This window comes from Adiantum capillus-veneris, chromosome 8 (assembly GCF_014529385.1).
Source record: "Adiantum capillus-veneris isolate H3 chromosome 8, ASM1452938v2, whole genome shotgun sequence".
Lineage (NCBI taxonomy): Eukaryota > Viridiplantae > Streptophyta > Polypodiopsida > Polypodiales > Pteridaceae > Adiantum > Adiantum capillus-veneris.
In genome coordinates this window covers 74,246,633-74,265,773 of record NC_140938.1, presented here as the reverse complement: position 1 = coordinate 74,265,773, position 19,141 = coordinate 74,246,633, and the positions used below count along the sequence as shown (strand labels likewise).

The 19,141-nt window shown below is 46.8% G+C and overlaps 1 protein-coding gene across 1 annotated transcript in view; it reads right to left on the bottom strand.

Annotated features, from left to right (window-relative positions):
- The window catches only part of LOC147452380 (uncharacterized), a 283,958-nt gene that overhangs the window by 191,522 nt on the left and 73,295 nt on the right, over positions 1-19,141 (bottom strand). The window contains exons 12-17 of the mRNA XM_086518094.1: positions 4,798-4,892; positions 4,426-4,610; positions 3,832-4,077; positions 3,370-3,723; positions 3,005-3,268; positions 2,329-2,718 (exon numbers count right to left, since the gene is read on the bottom strand). Of these exons, the coding sequence (XP_086374220.1) occupies positions 2,329-2,718; positions 3,005-3,268; positions 3,370-3,723; positions 3,832-4,077; positions 4,426-4,610; positions 4,798-4,892 (1,534 nt within the window). The remainder of the gene's footprint in view (positions 1-2,328; positions 2,719-3,004; positions 3,269-3,369; positions 3,724-3,831; positions 4,078-4,425; positions 4,611-4,797; positions 4,893-19,141) is intronic.

The following is a 19,141-nucleotide window of genomic DNA, read 5'->3' as shown; positions in this document are numbered from 1 at the left end:
AAGTGCCGTCCATACTCAGTATGTTCCCCATCCTATGATAGTCTGGATAGGCCCGTATACAACATCCAGCTCTCTCAGCATCTCCTCTGAAGTATCATAAAATACTATTTGATGATCAGCAGTCCTAGCATTGAAGCCCCCTAGAATAATAATGTCACCATCTCTAGAGAATTCCCATATGTCATCATCAAAATAGAGAAGGGGGGCTGTCCTCTTGGTGGTGCATATACTCACGTACTCGGGGGAAAGTAGCAAATAGCAATGTAAAGATATCTACCAGTCTCTGCTATCAAGCTCACCCACATGTACCTAGATTGCTCATAACACTGCCACTCCTCCTGAGCCCCACCCTCTATGCTCTGATCGTGTCTCCTGTCTACAGGTTGTCTCCCATCTGTATCCACTAGACTGCCCAAGGGCCTGATGTGTCTCAGAGTAGAATACTATATTGAAATTTGACGGACAGTGTCAAGAGAGCATGATCTACTGCTATGCCCACTGGCCTGGCTCCCACTATGAATTCCTGAATGTAGGGGATAAAGCTCGGTTGTGTCATAACATAATCCACTGTACTGGCCCCATGTCTGTGTGGAAAGCATGTGAAACCGGCTGCTCCAGGAAATCGTTGTAAACCATTAAGTATAGCTCATCCATGTGTAGTCGTCATTTCCATGAGATATCTCCCATACTCCGTCTGCTCTCTATCATTTGAGCATCTGTCAAGTCCCAACTCACCCCCATCCAGCTCTCTAAGCACCTCATCTGAAGTGTCGTAGAAGACTGTCTGCGAGTTGCCCGTTCGGGCATTGAAGTCCCCTAGGAGAATGATATCACCATCCCTAGAAAACTCCCAAATGTCATCATCTAGGATAGAGAAAGGCGCCTGTCCTCTGGATGCGGCATACATGATGTACTGGGAGGAAAGTAACATATGGCAACATATAGGAATCGACTTGTGTCAGGTCTCAGTCTCACCCACATATATCTAGCATGATCATCTCTTCATACAATATGCAGTAATGGTTGTAGTTCCTCTTTGAATAGCACTGCTACTCCTCCTGAACCTCTACTCCCGTGCTCAGAGAGAGAGAGAGAGAAATGAAATGTTATATTAACATCTTCAAAAGGCCAAAGTGACCTATGAGACCAGAAAGTTACAATGCGGTGTATCTCATACAAAGTCAAATTAACAAAATAAATTAAACTAGGATAACAAAATATAAATACTGCGGGATCCTAAACTAAGCAGTACAATGTGAAGACAATATAGGAGGGGAGTAGAGATCCATCTTCATCTGCACTCTGGACGACGAAAGAGTATGGCTTTAATCTTTTGCCATAGCCTCCTTCGAAACTGTGTAGCTCCTCTCCTCCCTCGGGGTCGTCTAGAGAGAGAGAGAGAGAGAGAGAGAGAGAGAGAGAGAGAGAATGAAATGCTATGTTAAACGTCTTCAAAAGGCCAAAATGACCTATGAGACCAAACTGATACAATCTTGGTGGATGTAATACAATGTCTGGGTACAAAAATAAATGAAGTGAAAAACTAAAATCTTAATTGCTAGATGTGAACTAAGCAGCTAGCTGGAATTGTGTAGGATATGAGTAGGGGGGTTAAAGTAGTGACTAGGGGCTAATACAACACAATATGGGTGTGCGTGTGGGAATATAATGGGTGAGAGCTGATACAAAGGCTGATACAAGATGAGCACGGTGTACAATCCTCAGAAGAGCTAAATCATAGGAGATCCATCATCGGTCGAGTCTCCTCAACCAATCAACCTTAGCAATCAATAATTGAATGTGTATACAATGGAGGCAAGAGGTTGCTTATATAGCAACCTCAGTAAATTGCCCTACCCAGACTTTGAGAAATAAGTAAAATAAATACCTAGAGGCCAAAATAAATAATGGGATCACACTAGTGGGCAATTCACTTGAGATGCCAAAACTCTAACAAATAGGTCCACCGAATACAACACCAAGATATAGTATAAGAGTTTACATACTCCACTACCTCCTGTCCATATGTAGAAATATGAAATGTTACGTTCACATCTTAAAAAAGGCCAAAATGACCTATGAGACCAAAAGGTGACATCCATGTGTCACTCTAGTACAATGTCTGGGGAACAAAAAAATAAAAACAAATGATGGTACCTAGAGTGGGTAGCTATGTAAGCCTACCCTACATCCTCATCATCAGCATCACATAATACATCATTTCAGAACATAAGGGAAGGGGTACAATCACAAGAGGACTAATGAGGTGTACAATTGAGAAACAATACAATGGCGCGTACGCGCGCACACACACACACACATAGATACCTTGTTGCTTTCTCGAAGTTGTTCAAGTAGCTTTTTGCTTGAGCACATGGTCAAAATATTTGGGGTGGCATGAGCCTGGTTCACAATCTTCCTCCACACAACATTGATTGTATTGAATCTCTTGCTTTCTATAGGCAGTTGTGTTTGAATATCGGAGCTGCTAAATATAGGCTCTAAATACATCCATTGCCGTTGAAGAGCAAACCACTCATCAATAATCTCTGACACAAGGACTAATTGGGCCTCCCACTTGGATATTTTCTCTTCAAAGGGCTTTTTGAAGGGTGAAAAACTTATCGACTGAGTTGTTGCAATGTGATCATCTAATTGCTGCAAAATTGCCTCGTCAATTTTAATAATGTAGCTCCCTGTTTCCTTGTAATCCATAACCTGATGGCAAAAAGCTGGAGAATTAGAAATCTTGATCCTACAGCAGTTGATAGTTATGCTAAGAGTGGTTGTCCTCAGTACTACATAAGAGTTCAAACAGACAACAGTCTGCTACATAAACGATAGCATACTCACAGATCAAGCGCAATGCATGCAAAACCAGCTAGTTTTGCTTAAATAAAAACTGTAAGATAAGCAGAAAGGAGACGTATTTTATCAATTGAGAAGATACAATGTCATCTTTTCATGTACTTCGTCACCATGTCTTAAATCCAATTTAAAGCACCTGCATTTCAAGAGTCTTCCAATCGGCTTCCATTTTTTCCAATGTTGTTTCAATTCCATATTCTTTACTGGCGATGTCAGCAACATTTGTTATGATGTCCATATAGTTCATCAAACCCATCTCGAGGCCTTTTGTTAGGGTGAACTCCTCTGTAAAATGCATGTTCATGTGCAGTTCTGCTGTGAGCTGATCCCAATGCCGAGCTCGCATACCTGGCTGGCGTAAAGCAGCTATAAGCGGAACATAAGGCTTGAATTCTCCAACCTAAACATTCAAAATATCAGATCAAAAACCTGTGAGTATTAATAGCCTGAAGAACCTTTAAAATTAGGGGAAAACCACTGTTAATTTTCAACGCAGAGTACCTGCTTGCGGATCTCCTCACAGTCTGCTGATAGAGCTGTAGCTTCTTTTTGAGTAAATACTCGACTAACTTTAAAAAGCCCTTTATACCAGCTTGTCACGTTCTTCTCTACCTCATCTGGATTAAGGTTGAGAAAAGAACCATTCATCCACACTTGGTAGCTCTTCTTCCAATCATCAGCAGTTATCCATAGGTATGAATATGGCTCAAAATTCTCGACTGTTTTACGTAAACGAGCATACTCTGTGGGGGGGACACCAAACAAAGTCTCTCGTGAGTTGAATAAACTTGCTTTTGCTTCAGCAAGTCGGAGCTGCTCATCAATTTTGCGGGCCTCTGAAGAAACGAATTCGGACTGCACGTACTCGTAAACAAGTAACACATAGCACCATATCAGCTTACAATATCAGCGACACATTAATAACAACAGCACTGAGTCCAATTCTTCTTATTTGGAGATGACCTGATTCAGATCTGTGTAACGAGAAAATGATGATACAGTGGTTTCCAAATTCTCGACAGTAACTAAGAAGGTTAGCTGTTCCTCTTCCATTTCTCTCTGGTATCTTTCAGTGTCCGCGGCCAGAATTTTTTCCGTCTTCTCAACAAGCTTTTCAACTTTCAAAGGCCACGATTGTAAAGCCCACTTTTGGTTGAAATCATTATCATTCAGAACATAATTCAATTCATCCAAAGCATCATAGTAAACCTGCACAATAATTTCAACAAAACTTTACATAATGTAAAAGGTTGGTAATGCATCTGTTCTTTGCAACCTCCCCTCCTAGACCTATCTTGCAATGTGGGAAAGCTTAAAATTTTAACGCCACAAAGCTGCAAAGGGAGACACAATTGAACAAGAGAGATCAACAATACAAAAACAAACAGGGGAAATTGGAAAGTAGAGAAGCAAGCTTATCCGATACACAAGTTCTAGCTACCCAATGCACCACTTAAAAAGCAAAGAGTCAGCTTCTATGTCTCTGGGTGAACATTGATATGTTGTGCTGATCTCTCACTAACTCACACTAAAAGCCTTCCAGATGCATTGGCCTACCTCAGTCGAGTCAATTTCCGCCCTAAGTTCATTGATAGCCATGGGCAACTTTGTGATATATTCTCTTTGAGCAACAACGTCTTCAATACAGTGTGTTTTAACCTTTAGCTGGCGCTCCTTCTCTTCAAATTTATGAGAAATTTCTTCACCCATAGCCCTTGGAATTTGAGCAATTAATGCAAGCACTACAATCAAACTAATACAAGGCTTTTAGATAAGAAAATAAATCTCACTTATATAAAGGCAATGATTTGGTTTATGATTCAAGTTGTATATCCAATAGAAACAGGAACCATTAGCACACAGGGAATGACGAGCATTCAGATGCACTTTAAAGTGGAGAAGACATTCAAATAGTGAGAAGCCCTGTACCTATGTCACCTAACTGGGCCTTTCTTTGAACCAGGAGAGCCCGGACTTTCTTACAAGTGACTATAAAGGGACCAAAGGTGATTGTCGTTGGTACTCTAAGACATTTCAAGACACACAAAGCACAATAAATCATCCAGTTCATGAGTTTCTCAGTTATAAAATGAATATAGCAGAGTGTCCTCTGATATGAAGGAAATTTATTTTTTTCTTTCAAACTTTGTAAAAGAAAAGGATTTGTGGAAAGATAATGAAGTTACAAGCAGCAAAATGTTTGAAATTCTTATCTATAAGATTGAAACTCTGAATAATTAGCATCCTGCAAGCCCCTTTGTATCAGCACAATGTAGTTGGGATACAGGGTCACTTGCACGGGAAAGACTGTTACAGTTGGTCCTGAGTTCACACTGGGTGGACTCGTTTAGACAGTGACACATGGCAGGAGTGGTGGTCTAGAGGACACTGTGGCTAGTTATCTCCACCATAGTTTGGAGATAGGTGCAGTTGGACTTTCTACGATATTCGAGTTATCCGTTGGCTGCCCTTTAGGGTTGTACATATGCTCAGTTTGTTTTAGTCATTGTATATTTTTAGACGTCCTATGAGTCTGAAGTCTGAGTCATGATTTCAGTCTAGCACCACAAATCTGCACTCTCCGTGCACATTGGAGCATCGACACCCCCATTGTACCTGCGAGTCTTGGGTTGGAGCTGAGTGTGCTGGCAGCCAGAGTCTATACCGGTTCCATGAGTAGTCGAGTTCCATGGTGTTCTGAGTCTATTGTTGCGTCTTTGAGCTACTCATTTCATTGTTGTGTTGAGTTTTCTTTCAGTTGGAGTGAGGTTTCACGCATACGGCACTAAGGAGAACCCACAGTAGAGAGCACGACATACTTTTCCTGCTATAGGTGCTCTCATTTTTGGCAGGCCCGATGGGACCTCCACTAAAATCTCACTTCGATGTGGTACATGGTTGAAGGTCTAATTGGTTAGTCTCTTTCATGGTCTCGTACACCCTCGCCTGCGTCCAGCTTAGTCTAGCTGGTCTTCATCCTTCGTCTGGCTAGCTGGTCTAACTGGTTTGTCCTAGTCTCTCGCCTTAGCTTGTCGAGTAGAAGTCCACCAACCCTGCTACCCCTACCCTCCCAAGCATCTACCTCCACTCCCTCAACCAATTCTTCACCTTCTAGGTCACCTTCTCCAATACACTTCCCCCCAACTTTGATACAACAAGCTCCTGAGCAAGCCATGAAGGAGCTGACAAGCGTTCTGCCTAAGCTGAACATAAAGTTACCGACTTTCAAAGGACTCTCCACAGAGGATGCAGACGACCATGCTGGAAGATTTGTATCCCTCTATAGGGGTCATGGCCTCAATAGAAAAGATACCTACCCAGTGCTCTTTCCATCAACCTTGGATGGCTTAGCAAGTAAATGGTAGAGTCAGTTTACTGAGAACCAATTTACTCTGTGAAGCCTTCAGACCAGGCGACTTTCAAGAGAAGGTTCTCGATGAGGTTGGAAACCTCATCGAGACTTTTGCAAAACTCATAACAAAAACAAAGTTTCTGGTCGTCAAGCTTCCCAAGCAACGAGGAGAATTCGTGGTCAAGAAGTGGGTGGAGAAGGCTCTCCCCAAGACTTCTCAGCAGAAACTCCAAGAGTCTCCGACCTGAAGCCACTCTAAAGAATTTTGTCACTGCTACTAGGATAGTAGGTGCAAGGAAGCTATTCAACAACCCTCCTTGGGTAGAGACTGCCTCAATACTCTTGGACAATCCATCTAACCCCTTGATTTCTTTACACAGGGAACTAGAAGCACTAATGTTACAACCAGCTCTTCAAGAGGAGACATCCTTCTCTCTTCGAGAGGAGAAGCCTCCACATTAAGAGGCTTTGGACTAGATCAAGTGGGAGCTAGAAGAGCTCAGGGCGGCTAAGCAGGAGTCCAAGGCTGTGGTCTGGTGTAGCTTCTGTCGCTCTCCAGGGCATCCTCCACATGAATGCCCCCTTCGGGCTTGTTGCCATCTCTATGAAAAATCTGGACATGAAGACAAGGATTGCTACTACCTAAAAAGATTCCGGCAACTCCAGCAGATCCTTGCTCCTACTCTTCAACAAGGGTTGGCAGGTGCATCCAACATGGTTTCCCCTATGGCCATCCAAACTACTTGCCACCTTTGCTGACTAAACCTCCTATGCAAGGTAGGCAGAGCAGTTTTCCATCTAAGGGCTTCTATCATGCTAACGCTCCCTTAGCCCCTAAGAGCTTCTACACCTCAGCCTCTACCTCCATGCAGCAGGAGCAAAGACCACCTCCTCCCACGACTCGCCCATCCAACCGGCCTATTTTGTGCTACACATGCGAGTACACTCTGGCCAGTTCAACCCGCCATAGTTTGGAGATAGCTGCACTTGGACTGTCAGGGATATTTGAGGCCGTTGGCTGCCCTTTACAGTTGTACATATGCTCAATTTGTTTTAGTCATTGTCTGTTTTTAGACGTCCTATGAGTCTGAAGTCTGAGTCGTGAGTTCAGTCTAGCACCACACATCTCCACACTCGTTGCACATTGGAGCCTCGACCCACCCATTATACCACCGAGTCCAAGGTTGGAGCTAAGTGTGCTGCCAACCTGAGTCTGTACTGGCTCCATGAGTAGTCGAGTTCCATGGTATTCTGAGTCTATTGTTGGGTTTTTGAGTTGCTTGTTTCATTGTTGTGTTGTGCCATCTTTCAGTTGGAGTGAGGTTTCCCGCATATTGCATCATAGAGCATCCAGAATAGAGAGCACGACACACTTTTCTTGCTATACATAGTATGTGGTGGATAGAGTAACAAGAGAATTCCTCACTACTCCACCCAAGATAGAGACATTTTTGTGTAATATCATGACATTTACTTGTGAGGATTGTAAGACTACTGTAAAATGTGGCTCATTCTTTACGAAAGCCCATCACAACGCGAGGGACGCTCCACGACTATGGAACCACAGTGCAGGCGTATTGAGCAACAAATTCACCATCTTTCTATGTGGCTTTTACAAAATCTAAAAGTGGCATCCACTAACATAGATAATCCTCACTTATCCTAAAGGCCAACTCTATTTAAGTTCATCCCCTTTGTAGACTAAGCTAATGTCCATATATCTTGTAGCAGTGTGGTCATGTGTGGGTGGCTGCTATGTGGATTTGCTTGACATAAGTTTCCACATATAGGGTAGTGTGTGATATATTGCTAGTTTTCGAGACTACTTTTGGCTAGAGATGTATCTGTTCAAATCGGTGTGTCCGTGTGACTATCTTCTTCTTCTTTTCTCTCTCTAGAGACAGATATGCTCGATTAGCACTACAGTCTTCGCGACAGCTGGCATTGCAGGGAGACAGATCATGTTGGTATGCAGAGATGGCATCTTGGTTTCAGTTACATGGCTTTAGTATGAACCGGCTACCCCTATTTCAGTACTCTCTGGATGCACCCTCCACCCCCCTCGCTAGGGCAGAGATTACCAGGCTCATTAGACGGGACTTGATTCAGTTGGATACGAAGAGGACATGGATACAACCTACACATGAGCTAGGTACGAAGATGACTCTCTACATCTTCTCCAACTCACGGAGGGTGGTTTTGTGATCAGACCAGGATACATGGATACTCATCTATCCCACGGGATACGATGTGCTATTGGTCAGATACACACATCCTCACATCAGCTAGAGATCGAGACAGGTAGATTTAGAGGAGTACCCGCTGAGTCTAGGATTTGTCAGGTGTGCCAAATAGAGACAGAGACAGAGCTACATTACATATGTCACTGCCCAGTATACTATGAGATACGAGGCCGCTTTCACTGTCTATTCAGAGAGGGTTTTGGGCCACTTTCTAGAGTCATAAGATACGAGGATCAGAGATGCCTCGGATTATACTTACGAGAGATTCGCAAACACAAAGAGGACCTCTTGAAGAGGTGCACAATGAGAGAGATCCAGCGATAGTGGAAATTACAGATTTCTTTCGGTCACAGACAGAGGAGTTCGAGCAGCCCCCACAGCATAACAACAACAGAGGCACCAGAGGCATACTGCTTGATCGGGCGATAGAGTTGGGGCCGTCCCGTCGCCCCACGGACGAGAGGGCCTCTTGATATCGACGCAGATTGCGACAGAGAATCCATACCATACTGGCGCGACATAGGAGCCGTCCTAGATACTGATGTATATGTATATGATGCCTCGACTGTCAAAGAGCTCCATTGTATCAGCTCACCCTTTGTATTCCCTTTGTATCAGCCTTCACCCCACCCCTACCCACTATATTCTTTTCATTTCTTTGTACTTTTTGTACCCAAACCTGGTATTAGATTCACCACATGTAACCTTTTGGTCTCATAGGTCATTTTGGCCTTTTGAAGACGTTAATATTACACTTCATCTCTCTCTCTCTCTCTCTCTCTCTCTCTCTCTCTCTCTCTCTCTCTCTCTCTCTCCAGCCACCACTACCAGATCCACCACAGCCATGTCTAGCTACGAGCACCTTCTTTACCACTGAGATGGTAAAGGAGGCCATTGACAGGATGAAGACCAGACGGGCACAGGATCATGAGGGTTTGGTAGCAGAGCACATTATACATGCTGGGGATTTGTTGGCAGAGATGCTTGCACGGTTGTTCAACCGTGTCATGTGAGAGGGCTTTCCTGAGTCTTGGAGAATGTCTACTATTGTACCTATCTTCAAGACAGGAGACCCCACAGTGCCGGGGAATTACCGTACTATCCTGGTAGGACACACATTGGCACGGTTGTATGCATTCATCCTTGAGAATAGGCTGAGCAGTTGGGTAGAGACTATGGGCATACAGGCACCTGGATAGGCTGGTTTTGGAAGGGTTTGTCCACACTGGATCATGTCTTTACACTCAAAGCTATCATTGAGGAGGGTCGAGCACATGGTAGATGGATATATTGCAGCTTTGTGGACTTCCGCAAAGCTTTTGACACAGTACCGAGGGCCAGATTGATGCGCCGACTTATGGAATTGGGGGTACCCACAGAGCTGATATGGGGGATTATGGCATTGTACAGTTCAGTGATAGGTCATGTACGCACCGCAGAGGGGATATTTGACATAGTTCACTCCACTATCGGAGGGAAACAGGGATGCCCATTGTCCTCTACTTTATTTGGTATGTATGTTGATGAGGTCTCTGATTATATTGACAGAGGAGGAGATAGAGGTGCTCAGCTTGCAGGGACATGGATCCCTCTTTTATTGTATCCTGACGATATCGTGTTGATATCGGACTCACTAGAGGGTATGCAGAGACATTTGGATGCATTGCATAGTTTTGCAGGGGATAGTGGATTGTCTATCAACCTTGGTAAACCAAGGTCATGGTATTTAATACCACGCCACAGTGGGTCAGGAGATCAGCACCTACATTCACATATGGTCAGGACAGTATAATGAAGTACACTGATGCATACACATATCTTGGGGTGGTCTTTAGTGGACCGAGGTTCACACTAAGAGTGGCAGCGGACACTAGATTAACTGGTTCGTATGCAAACCTAGGCAGTTTAGAGAGGATTTGTTCGCAGGATTAGTTCCAGGAACCTCGAACAAAGCTCTGGCTCTTCAACACTTTGGTCACTTCAGTTATGCACTACGGGGTTTAGGTTTGGGGACCATCTGTTGACAGTGCTGGATGGAGTAATATGGAGAGGCCCTTGGTATCTATGATTTCTAGGCTGATTAGAGCCAAGGCCTCAGTTCCACATGACATCATACGAGCGAAGCTGGCTGCCCCACCTATGGAGATTGAAGCACTTACCAGATTAGTATCATTTGTACACAGCTTATGGGACACCACCAGGGACAGATATGCTAGGCTTTCTCTTGAGTCGTCCAGACAACTGGCATTACAGGGAGATACATCATGTTGGTATGCACAGATGAGCTCATGGTTTCAGAGGCATGGTTTCAGCATGGACAGGTTGCCCCCTTTCCAGTATTCTCTTGATGCACCGTCTTTGGCTCTTACACGGATGGAGATTACTAGACTCATTCGGCAGGATCTTAACCAGCTTGATACCAGGAGGACATGGATAGAGACATCACGGGAGTTGAGTACGAAGAGGGCTTTCTATAGAGAGCATCTTCTCCAACTCACGACAGACAGATTTGTCACACGGCCCAGCTACATAGACACACATCTATCTCATGGATTACGATATGCCATAGGCCAGATACGCACATTTTGACACCAGCTTGGGATTAAGACAGGTAGTTTAGAGGCATACCAGCAGATAGTAGGATATGCCAGTTATGCCATGCAGAGCCAGAGACAGAGCTTCACTACAAATGTCACTACACAGTCTACTATGAGATATGGGGACGCTTTCACTGCTTATTCAGAGATGGTTTTGACTCGTTAGATAGAGTCATGAAATATCAGGATCAGAGATGTCTCGGATTATTTCTACTTGAGATACAAAGACATAGAGACTCTCTATTGAGAGGGCATAGACAAAGATAGTCCGAGAGACGCATCTCAGATTTCTTCAGTCCGAGTACCACAGAGGCAGAGAGGCCACCACCACCACATACACCAGTGGTACTCTCATTGACCGAGCTATAGAGGTTGGGAGATCGAGACGACCACAACTGAGGAGGGGAGCCACGCAGCACCGACGGAGATTGCAGCAGAGAATCCACAAGATTCTAGCACGACACCCAGGGTGTCGATCAGGATAGACTTCATGCTACTGCTATATTGTATCATGGTGACACTTATCCCCATTTTGTACCTTTGTGGCATTATACCATTGCTCAGCTTACCAGCCACCCATTGGAGTCGGTAGCACTCCTATCTCAGTTTCTAGTTTGTAGTTTTCTTTGTTTGTACCCAGACTTGGCACTAGACTCACCATTGTAATCAGTTTGGTCTCATAGGTCATTTTGGCCTTTTGTAGACGTTAAGTTATCATTTCATTTCTCTCTCTCTCTATCTGTAGTACCATAAGTTAATCCTAGAGCTCAGCTCGCTGCTCGCTACTTGTTCGCCATCGCTGCCCCCCTCCTCACCTGCGCGTTGCCCAGCTTGCTGCCGCAGCCCTCGCAAGCTCTCCTTCCATCCTCGCCTTTTGCCAAACCCCCCCCCCCCCCCCCCCCCCCACCGCCCCGCTTTTGGCTGCCCGCTGGCCCCAAAAGCAGGTTATCCTAGTCGGGTTGTGCTCATATGCTTTTTGGCGCGCTCGCTCCAGCAGGGCTTGGTCTCACCTTCATTCAGCTCTCGCACTCCTATGTAGCAAGAGACACAGATGGAGGATTCTGCCCCGCCACAGAGGGACTCGACGGAAACCCCCTTGCCCGACCCTACGGAACCCACTATCCGAGTTGCTCTTTCGCCGACAGAGCAAGCGAGGTTAGAGGCAGAGGTGGTGCCCCTTCAGACCACCTTTGTTATCTGCAAGATTCTCGACACCAGACCCAACAGAGGACAGGTGTATGATCTCCTCCAGGCCCGCCTTCTCGAAGAAGTGGGCAAGATCCTCGATGTTCAGCTCCTCGGACGTGCCTACTATCAGATAGTATTTGAGACCTCCGAGATGGCGCCCAAGGTCATCGCGATGAGTCCCTTGGCCAGCCGACCAGTTCGAGCTCATTTTCGACAGTGGCGCCATGCTTTCGCCCCAGCTACCGATGTTCTAGTCGAGGCGGCAGACCTTCCCATCTTAGTTTGCTTCCCCGGCCTGAGGAGAGAGTACCTCCCGCTCCTATCCAGGATTGGCTCAGAGATTGGGACTTTCTTGGAGACACCTCGCACGGTAGCCTCTGTAGCTGCCCGGCAGCTGGCATACCCACAGTACTAATTCTAGTTCAGGACACCCACACCCTCCTGAAGGTCATTCTACTACCTCGAATGAGTGGTGGTTGACTCCGCCACAGTATGGAGTATTCGGACCTCCCGAATCAATGCTTCATTTGTCGACAGATGGGCCATCTCACAAAGGCTTGTCCACGGAGGAGGCCCGGACCTTCACCTCATACTCAGTCCCAGTCTCCTAAGGTTGGCCAACATTAGCAGACAGAGACACAAGGTGCTCAAATTGGTTCATCCTCAGAGCTTGGAGCCCAGGCAAAAGAGGGATGGCAGCAGTTCCGTGGTCAGTGTCGACAAGGGCCACCACGTCAACCTGGCCCTCTAGGCGGTCGCCATGCTCCAAGCCAGCAACAGTGGATTCCCACAAGGAACCGTTTCGACCCTTCTCAGCAGGACAAGGCCCCAGCTCCAACCTCCACCTCAGCCTCACCACCGACAGCCCCTCCTCCCTTCGAGTCTTCCTCCACCCCTCCCCCGCCCGCCTCCATCCTCTTTCCCACCACCCCCCTACCCCCGCCCCCTCCTCCATCCCCACCCACTAGCCCCCTTGCTTCCCCATCCCCTCCCGCTCCTACCCCACATCCGGCCCATGGGGCAAGACCTTCCTCGGCTGCTAGCAGATCTCTTGCCAGTGCATTTCCCACGAGTCGCCTGGCCAGAGAGGGACAGCCTTTCTTGCGGACCCCCCTTCTGGTGTAGACGTCTCTCTTTGCACCAGTTCCTCATGGACTGACAAGCTTTGACATCCGTCATAGGTGGTACTTCTTTGTCTACGACTTTACACGATTTCTCGGTGACCCTTCACCAGACTTTGAGGCGGCTTGTTTCAGAGTTCATGTATTGTTCCTTGCAGTTAGAGGGATAAAGGCCTTGGACATAGCGGTTGGCTTCTCTTTTCCCTTATGTGGCAGGGACCAGTCTGAGTGGTACTTCTTTGCCTACGACTTTACACGATTTCTCGGTGACCCTTCACCAGACTTTGAGGCGGCTTGTTTCAGAGTTCATGTACTGTTCCTTGCAGTTAGAGGGATAAAGGCCTTGGACATAGCGGTTGGCTTCACTTTTCCCTTATGTGGCAGGGACCAGTCTGAGTGGACTCTGGACTCAGTGATAGATTGGCTGCAGGCCCAGGCCCTAGAGTTCTCTCACCACACGAGACTTGCTGTTTACAGATTTGGTACAGACTTTGTGGCCGTTGGCCAAGTTCTCAGTGACACCTCCAGACACGACAGGATATAGACACATTGTGGTACACTTCTTTGCTGACACGCAGAGCCCACCATGCTATGTATACATACATGAGGACTCCTGAATAGATAAGATTGTCCTGCGCACAGCAGGCTCTGCTTGGCCCTAGGTTGGACAGTCTTTGGAATAACGCCTATCTCGGGGTCGCTCGGATGCAGATTACTCCTCATCCAAGCCACCCTCGAAGATCGCACGGTTAGCTGTTGTTGCAGCATCGGTTCTTTCTCGTACCCCATGAGGATTGTCTCATGGAACGTGCAGGGATTAGGTGGACCCCACTTTCAGCGCTAGAGGGGTCGATTGCATCGGGAGCTTCAACGATGCCTTGTCCACGTAGAGATTAACCTTTTTATGCTGCAGGCGCATCATCTTTGTGAGAGCCGCATTAGACGATGTGGTCAGCTTTTGCGTGGTCAATATGAGACATTTTGGTCAGTTGTATTTGGACCTGGTGTTACCCAGGGAGGGGTATGACTATTGCGGACTCATGGCAGCAGGCCATTCTGGGCAAAGGTATTATTGTGCCAGGCAGGGCTCAGTGGATTACTATGCAGGTTCAGGGTTGCCTCATGGGCTTCCTAAACATCTATGCGCCCAATGTGGCAAGTGCACATGCAGACTTTTGGTCTCACATTGTAGAGTCTCTGCCGCATGCAGAGCAATGGTGCATTGGGGTTGACTTCAACATGCCGGAGGACCCCTCTGGCAGGATTGGAGATAGTCATGCTACTGTGCCCGGGGCTGAGTTGGCAGCTTGGGAGAGTCTATGTATGACCTTGAGAGTTTTGGATGTTTGGCAGCATTTAGGCTTTGTGAGGCCCCCCGACAACTTGACCTTCTCTCACTCGGAGCGTAGAGTAGGAGGAGTGAATCTATCTCGGATAGATCACTTCTACGTGACATGGGTGGATCTCTTTGCATTTTGTTTAGGACATCTTTCTCGGACTATGCACCAGTGATCCTTACTATGACAGACAGACAAAGGAGGGGGGACACGATGCTACGCATCCTTGAAAGGATCTTGTTGGACTCAAAGGTTAGAGAGCGAGTGGTGGCTCTTTGGACAGAGAGCTTGGACATGCAGGACTCCCCTACTGACAGAGTGGGCTCTGGACTTGTTGAGCTTAGTTGCTTCTTCCTGTAGAGTCTATGGCTCGCCTGGTTGCAGCGAGGGAGGAGGAGAAGCGTCTCCCACGGGGCGTTGTTTCCTTGCGAAGGATGCAGGAGCAGCACCCAGACAGTCCTTGGTTGAAGGAGCAATTGCAGCACGCTCGCCAGGAGCTGGCCAACATAGAGGAGCAGCCCAATGAGCTTTCTTTCCATCGACAGGCGTCTCAATGGACCTAGGTGGGCGACAGAGTGACTAGGGCCTTCTTTGAGACAGTGGGACCCTGCCATGCGCACACCAGTGTCACCTATTTGAGGAGACCCAACGGGTTGGTTGCTTGAGAGCCAGAAGATATGCGTGCAGCTGCTACTTCACGTCTTGCTGGATCTTTTGGAGCTCCTACATCACCCAGTTGGAGAGGCTGATCAGTAACTTTCTTTGGTAAGGGCGCAACACTCAGTTCGCCCGGGCCAAGGTAGCCTTGCATGTCATCACCTTACAATGTTCTCAGGGAGGGTTGGGGATCATTGACCAAGCACAGCAAAGCAGAGCCCTTCTTGGGAAGTTTGTGGTTAGAGGAATGCTTCCAAGTGGGGAGCCCTGGAAGGAGTTGTTGCTATATTGACTTCGCGCTCGGGTGCCTCATGCAGGAGGCCCTTGGAGCCCTTCCATCACGTGGATTTTCACAGAGATGCGCAAAATATGAGGAATCTCGTGGTGAGCTATATATCAATAGAAAGAGCTTGAAGAGTAGATTCTAACTGCCAAATCTCCGCCAAGTTTAGTGTTGATTTGCAAAAATTTTACCCCATGCCCATTTTGGACATGAGAGAGGAAGTCAAACTCCTAATAAGGCCCCTTTGTGAGTCCAAATTTTCCCTAATGAGCCCCCCTGGTTGACAGTAGGCCTCATGTTTCTTGGGGTCCCATGGCAAAGAGTCCTCCCCGCACTCTTGGTGACTGGATACATTTATCACGTTTACCCAAGGAGACTCAGAGCGTCCAGCTACGAGGTATGCGAGGGGTGCAGAGCATGTGCCAGGATATTAGAGAGGGTATACCAGCGGAGTGGCTCACCCCTCTAGAGTCAGCAGCTCCGAGATGGATGGGGCCTTAATGCGATTAGAAGTTCTCATCGTAGTTCGGGCCTGCTCGGAGGCCGTACCACACTTGTTCTTTGAGGTTCAGGGAGAGGGCCGCCTTCACAGAGTCCTTCAGAGGCTCCCCAAGTTGAAGAGTGTTGCTTTTAGAGGATACGAGTTATGGGCATTAGGGGGAGGACCCGATTCTTAGATCCTGACCTTGCAGATCTTGCCATTGGCGGCTTTGGGCTTGGGAGAGTTGTCCTCTGGCACGCGTGCAGTGAGACCCTAGAGAGTGGTTCTAGAGAGACTCTTTCTCTTCAGTTGAATACCCTTGGACCCCATTCTTTTAGTACACAGTTCAACTGGGGCGCCACATACTGGCAGCACGGAGGGAGGCTCGTCCTACTTCTGCAGCACTTCATCGGCAGGAGGAGGGTCTCACACTTGAGTTCTTGTTAGGCTTTTGGGAGTGGCTGTGGGACTCCAGAAAGCATAGGAGAGCCACTTTGTTCCAATGGCTTGTTGCACACAGAGCCACAGCAGTTGGGACGTGGTTGGTGCGCAGTGGCTTTTCAGTAGCCTGTGTAGCTTGTGGCCATCCTTTGGAGAGTCACTGTCACTGTCTGTGGGACTGCCCCATGGCACAACAGGTTTGGCTTCGGATTCTTCAGCTGATGCCAGCTCTTTCCATAGTGCGACAGTACACTTGGGGTGCAGCTGCTTGGTCCATCCTCACGCAACCTACGCTTCAATTCGAGCTATCTAACACCAACAGGATAATAGTGATCGAGGGGGGTCGCTCTACACTCCAGCCTGCTATAGAGCTTACCCCCCAGGAGTGGTGCAGTGAAAGGGAGGTGTGTTGGGAGTTGGCTTGACACTCTGGTTCATTTGGCGGGCCCGTTGCTTCCACATCTTCGAGGCTCGCCCTGTCCCACCAACGGAGACTGTTCGTGACTTTTGCTGGAGTTGATCCATACTCTCAGGGGTCAGCTCGAGAGACTTCAGGGCAGCTGAGACCACATGCGAGAGCCCAAAGAGGCGTTCTTGCGACTCTGGTGTCTTGGGCCTTTCTTCACCATGGTCCAAGCTGAGCCCAGATGGCACTACCGTCCACCTGTGTGGCTTTTCCCTCCTCCCATCTCTTGATTTAGCCCTCATTGTACATATCCTGTTTTTCATTGGGAGAGTCTCCCCCTATGGTTGATGTAGCCCTCTCTCGTAGAGGTGGTTGTAGGCCTATGGGCAGTTTTATTAACTAATGAAAGGATCTTTTTCTCGGAAAAAAAAAATCGGTGTGTCCGTGGAGGGCACCCAGATTTGGGCCAGGTGACTCTTCCTAGGACCTATACCACCTTTTCACCTACATTCTATATTCTTGTAGCTGCAGCAATAAATTCTTCCAAGGTAGAGTCTGGTTTTAGACTCCCTGAACCACTATTAGGATGCCTGCGGGAGACCTAGGCAGCTTGGCTACCAAAGCCTTAGTACTAACTTGGAAGAGTCTCACCAGCTTGTTGCAACAGGTTCTCAGGCTTTTCAAGAGCCTTTTCTTGACACTCGTCAGGTCGAAAGGCATTGCAGAAGGCTTCCCTCATTGCGTTTGAGTACTCAAAATGGTTCTTTGTCGCTGTACCACTTGTCTGCAAAGATGACCAATGTGGATGAGAACAGCACTAGGTAAGCATCCTCAAGGTTGATACCATGACCCCCGCATAAAGATACAAACCGTCTCACATGATCATATTCATCTTTGGTAGAGAGCCCCTTGAAAACTGGAAACTTGATGTTGACTCTTGCCCAATTGCTGGTGAGGTCCTTGTCCAATCTTGATACGCTTTGAAGGGAGGATGGGCAGGAAACTGAGGTGGAGTTTTTGGTTTCGGGGCCCAGGGGAAACCGGCACAGTAGAGGAAACCTACTCTGTCTAAAGGGGGTAGAGTTATCATAACCGGTGCAGCAAAGGAAACCTACTCTGTCTAAAGGGGGTAGAGGTAGCCCAAACATCCTCCCATGTATGTTCCATGTTATCATAACCGGCGCAGTAGAGGAAACCTTCTCTAAGGTATTGTCGCTGGCTTTCCAATGTCTAGACGGGCATTAGCGTAAGCACAACTAATGTAGAAGTCACTTAGTGTGAGGACGACTGCCAGTAAGAAAGAGTGCTAGTGGAGGGCTCCAAGCAGATATAGCTAGATGGTATAAGACGTACAGTTTTTCAAGTGTTTTCTTACGTCCTCAAAATGTCCGCCTTTTTGGGGGCTGCTAACAAATGGTGAAAGATCCTCCGGTGTGCAAATAATATTCTCCCTTGAAGTAGGAAATGTTTGTAGCCCCTAGTTCTTCTATTTTTTCTCTAGGGGGAATCTAGAGGGGTATTTATTAAAAATAATCCCAAGCATTCTCCAAAAATACTTTCTAGCAACCTTCTAAGTTACAAAATCCTTTGATAATCTGAAAACCGGTAATTTAACACTACCGAAGGTACCCAACCCAAAGGAAAAGAACTTTGACACTTTAACTTCTCCATGTTCAAAGCTTCAAAAAAAAATTATTATTGCCATCATCTTAGAAGGTGTCATCAATACCACCAAAGAGGTACATAACAATACCAAATTGCACACATTGACCTCATCTAATCCATCCGCAGCACTAACTAATGCTGCTCCTATGTGCTCTCTTGGACGCAGTTGAAAGAGCTCCCGATTCATTATGTCACTCTTGCAAGTCTGGAATGCTGCTAAATAGGAAAGCTTTACTCTACACTCTGATAGTATCGTCAAGAGTGGTGACAAAACTTCTCACACTTCACATGAAGTAGGCATCGAATAATGGCCCCAAGCTCTAAACTGTAGTTATGGCCCCAAGCTCTAAACAATAAAATGCCAGCACCATTCTTTTGATTTATTAAACCAATAATTGCTCTGAGAATGATGCAAGCGTGAAGAGGAAGCTCAATGCCCAAATGACTTTTTAATGCCAATAATTGAAGGTGAACTTAGATTTCAAGCATAGAATTTAAAAAA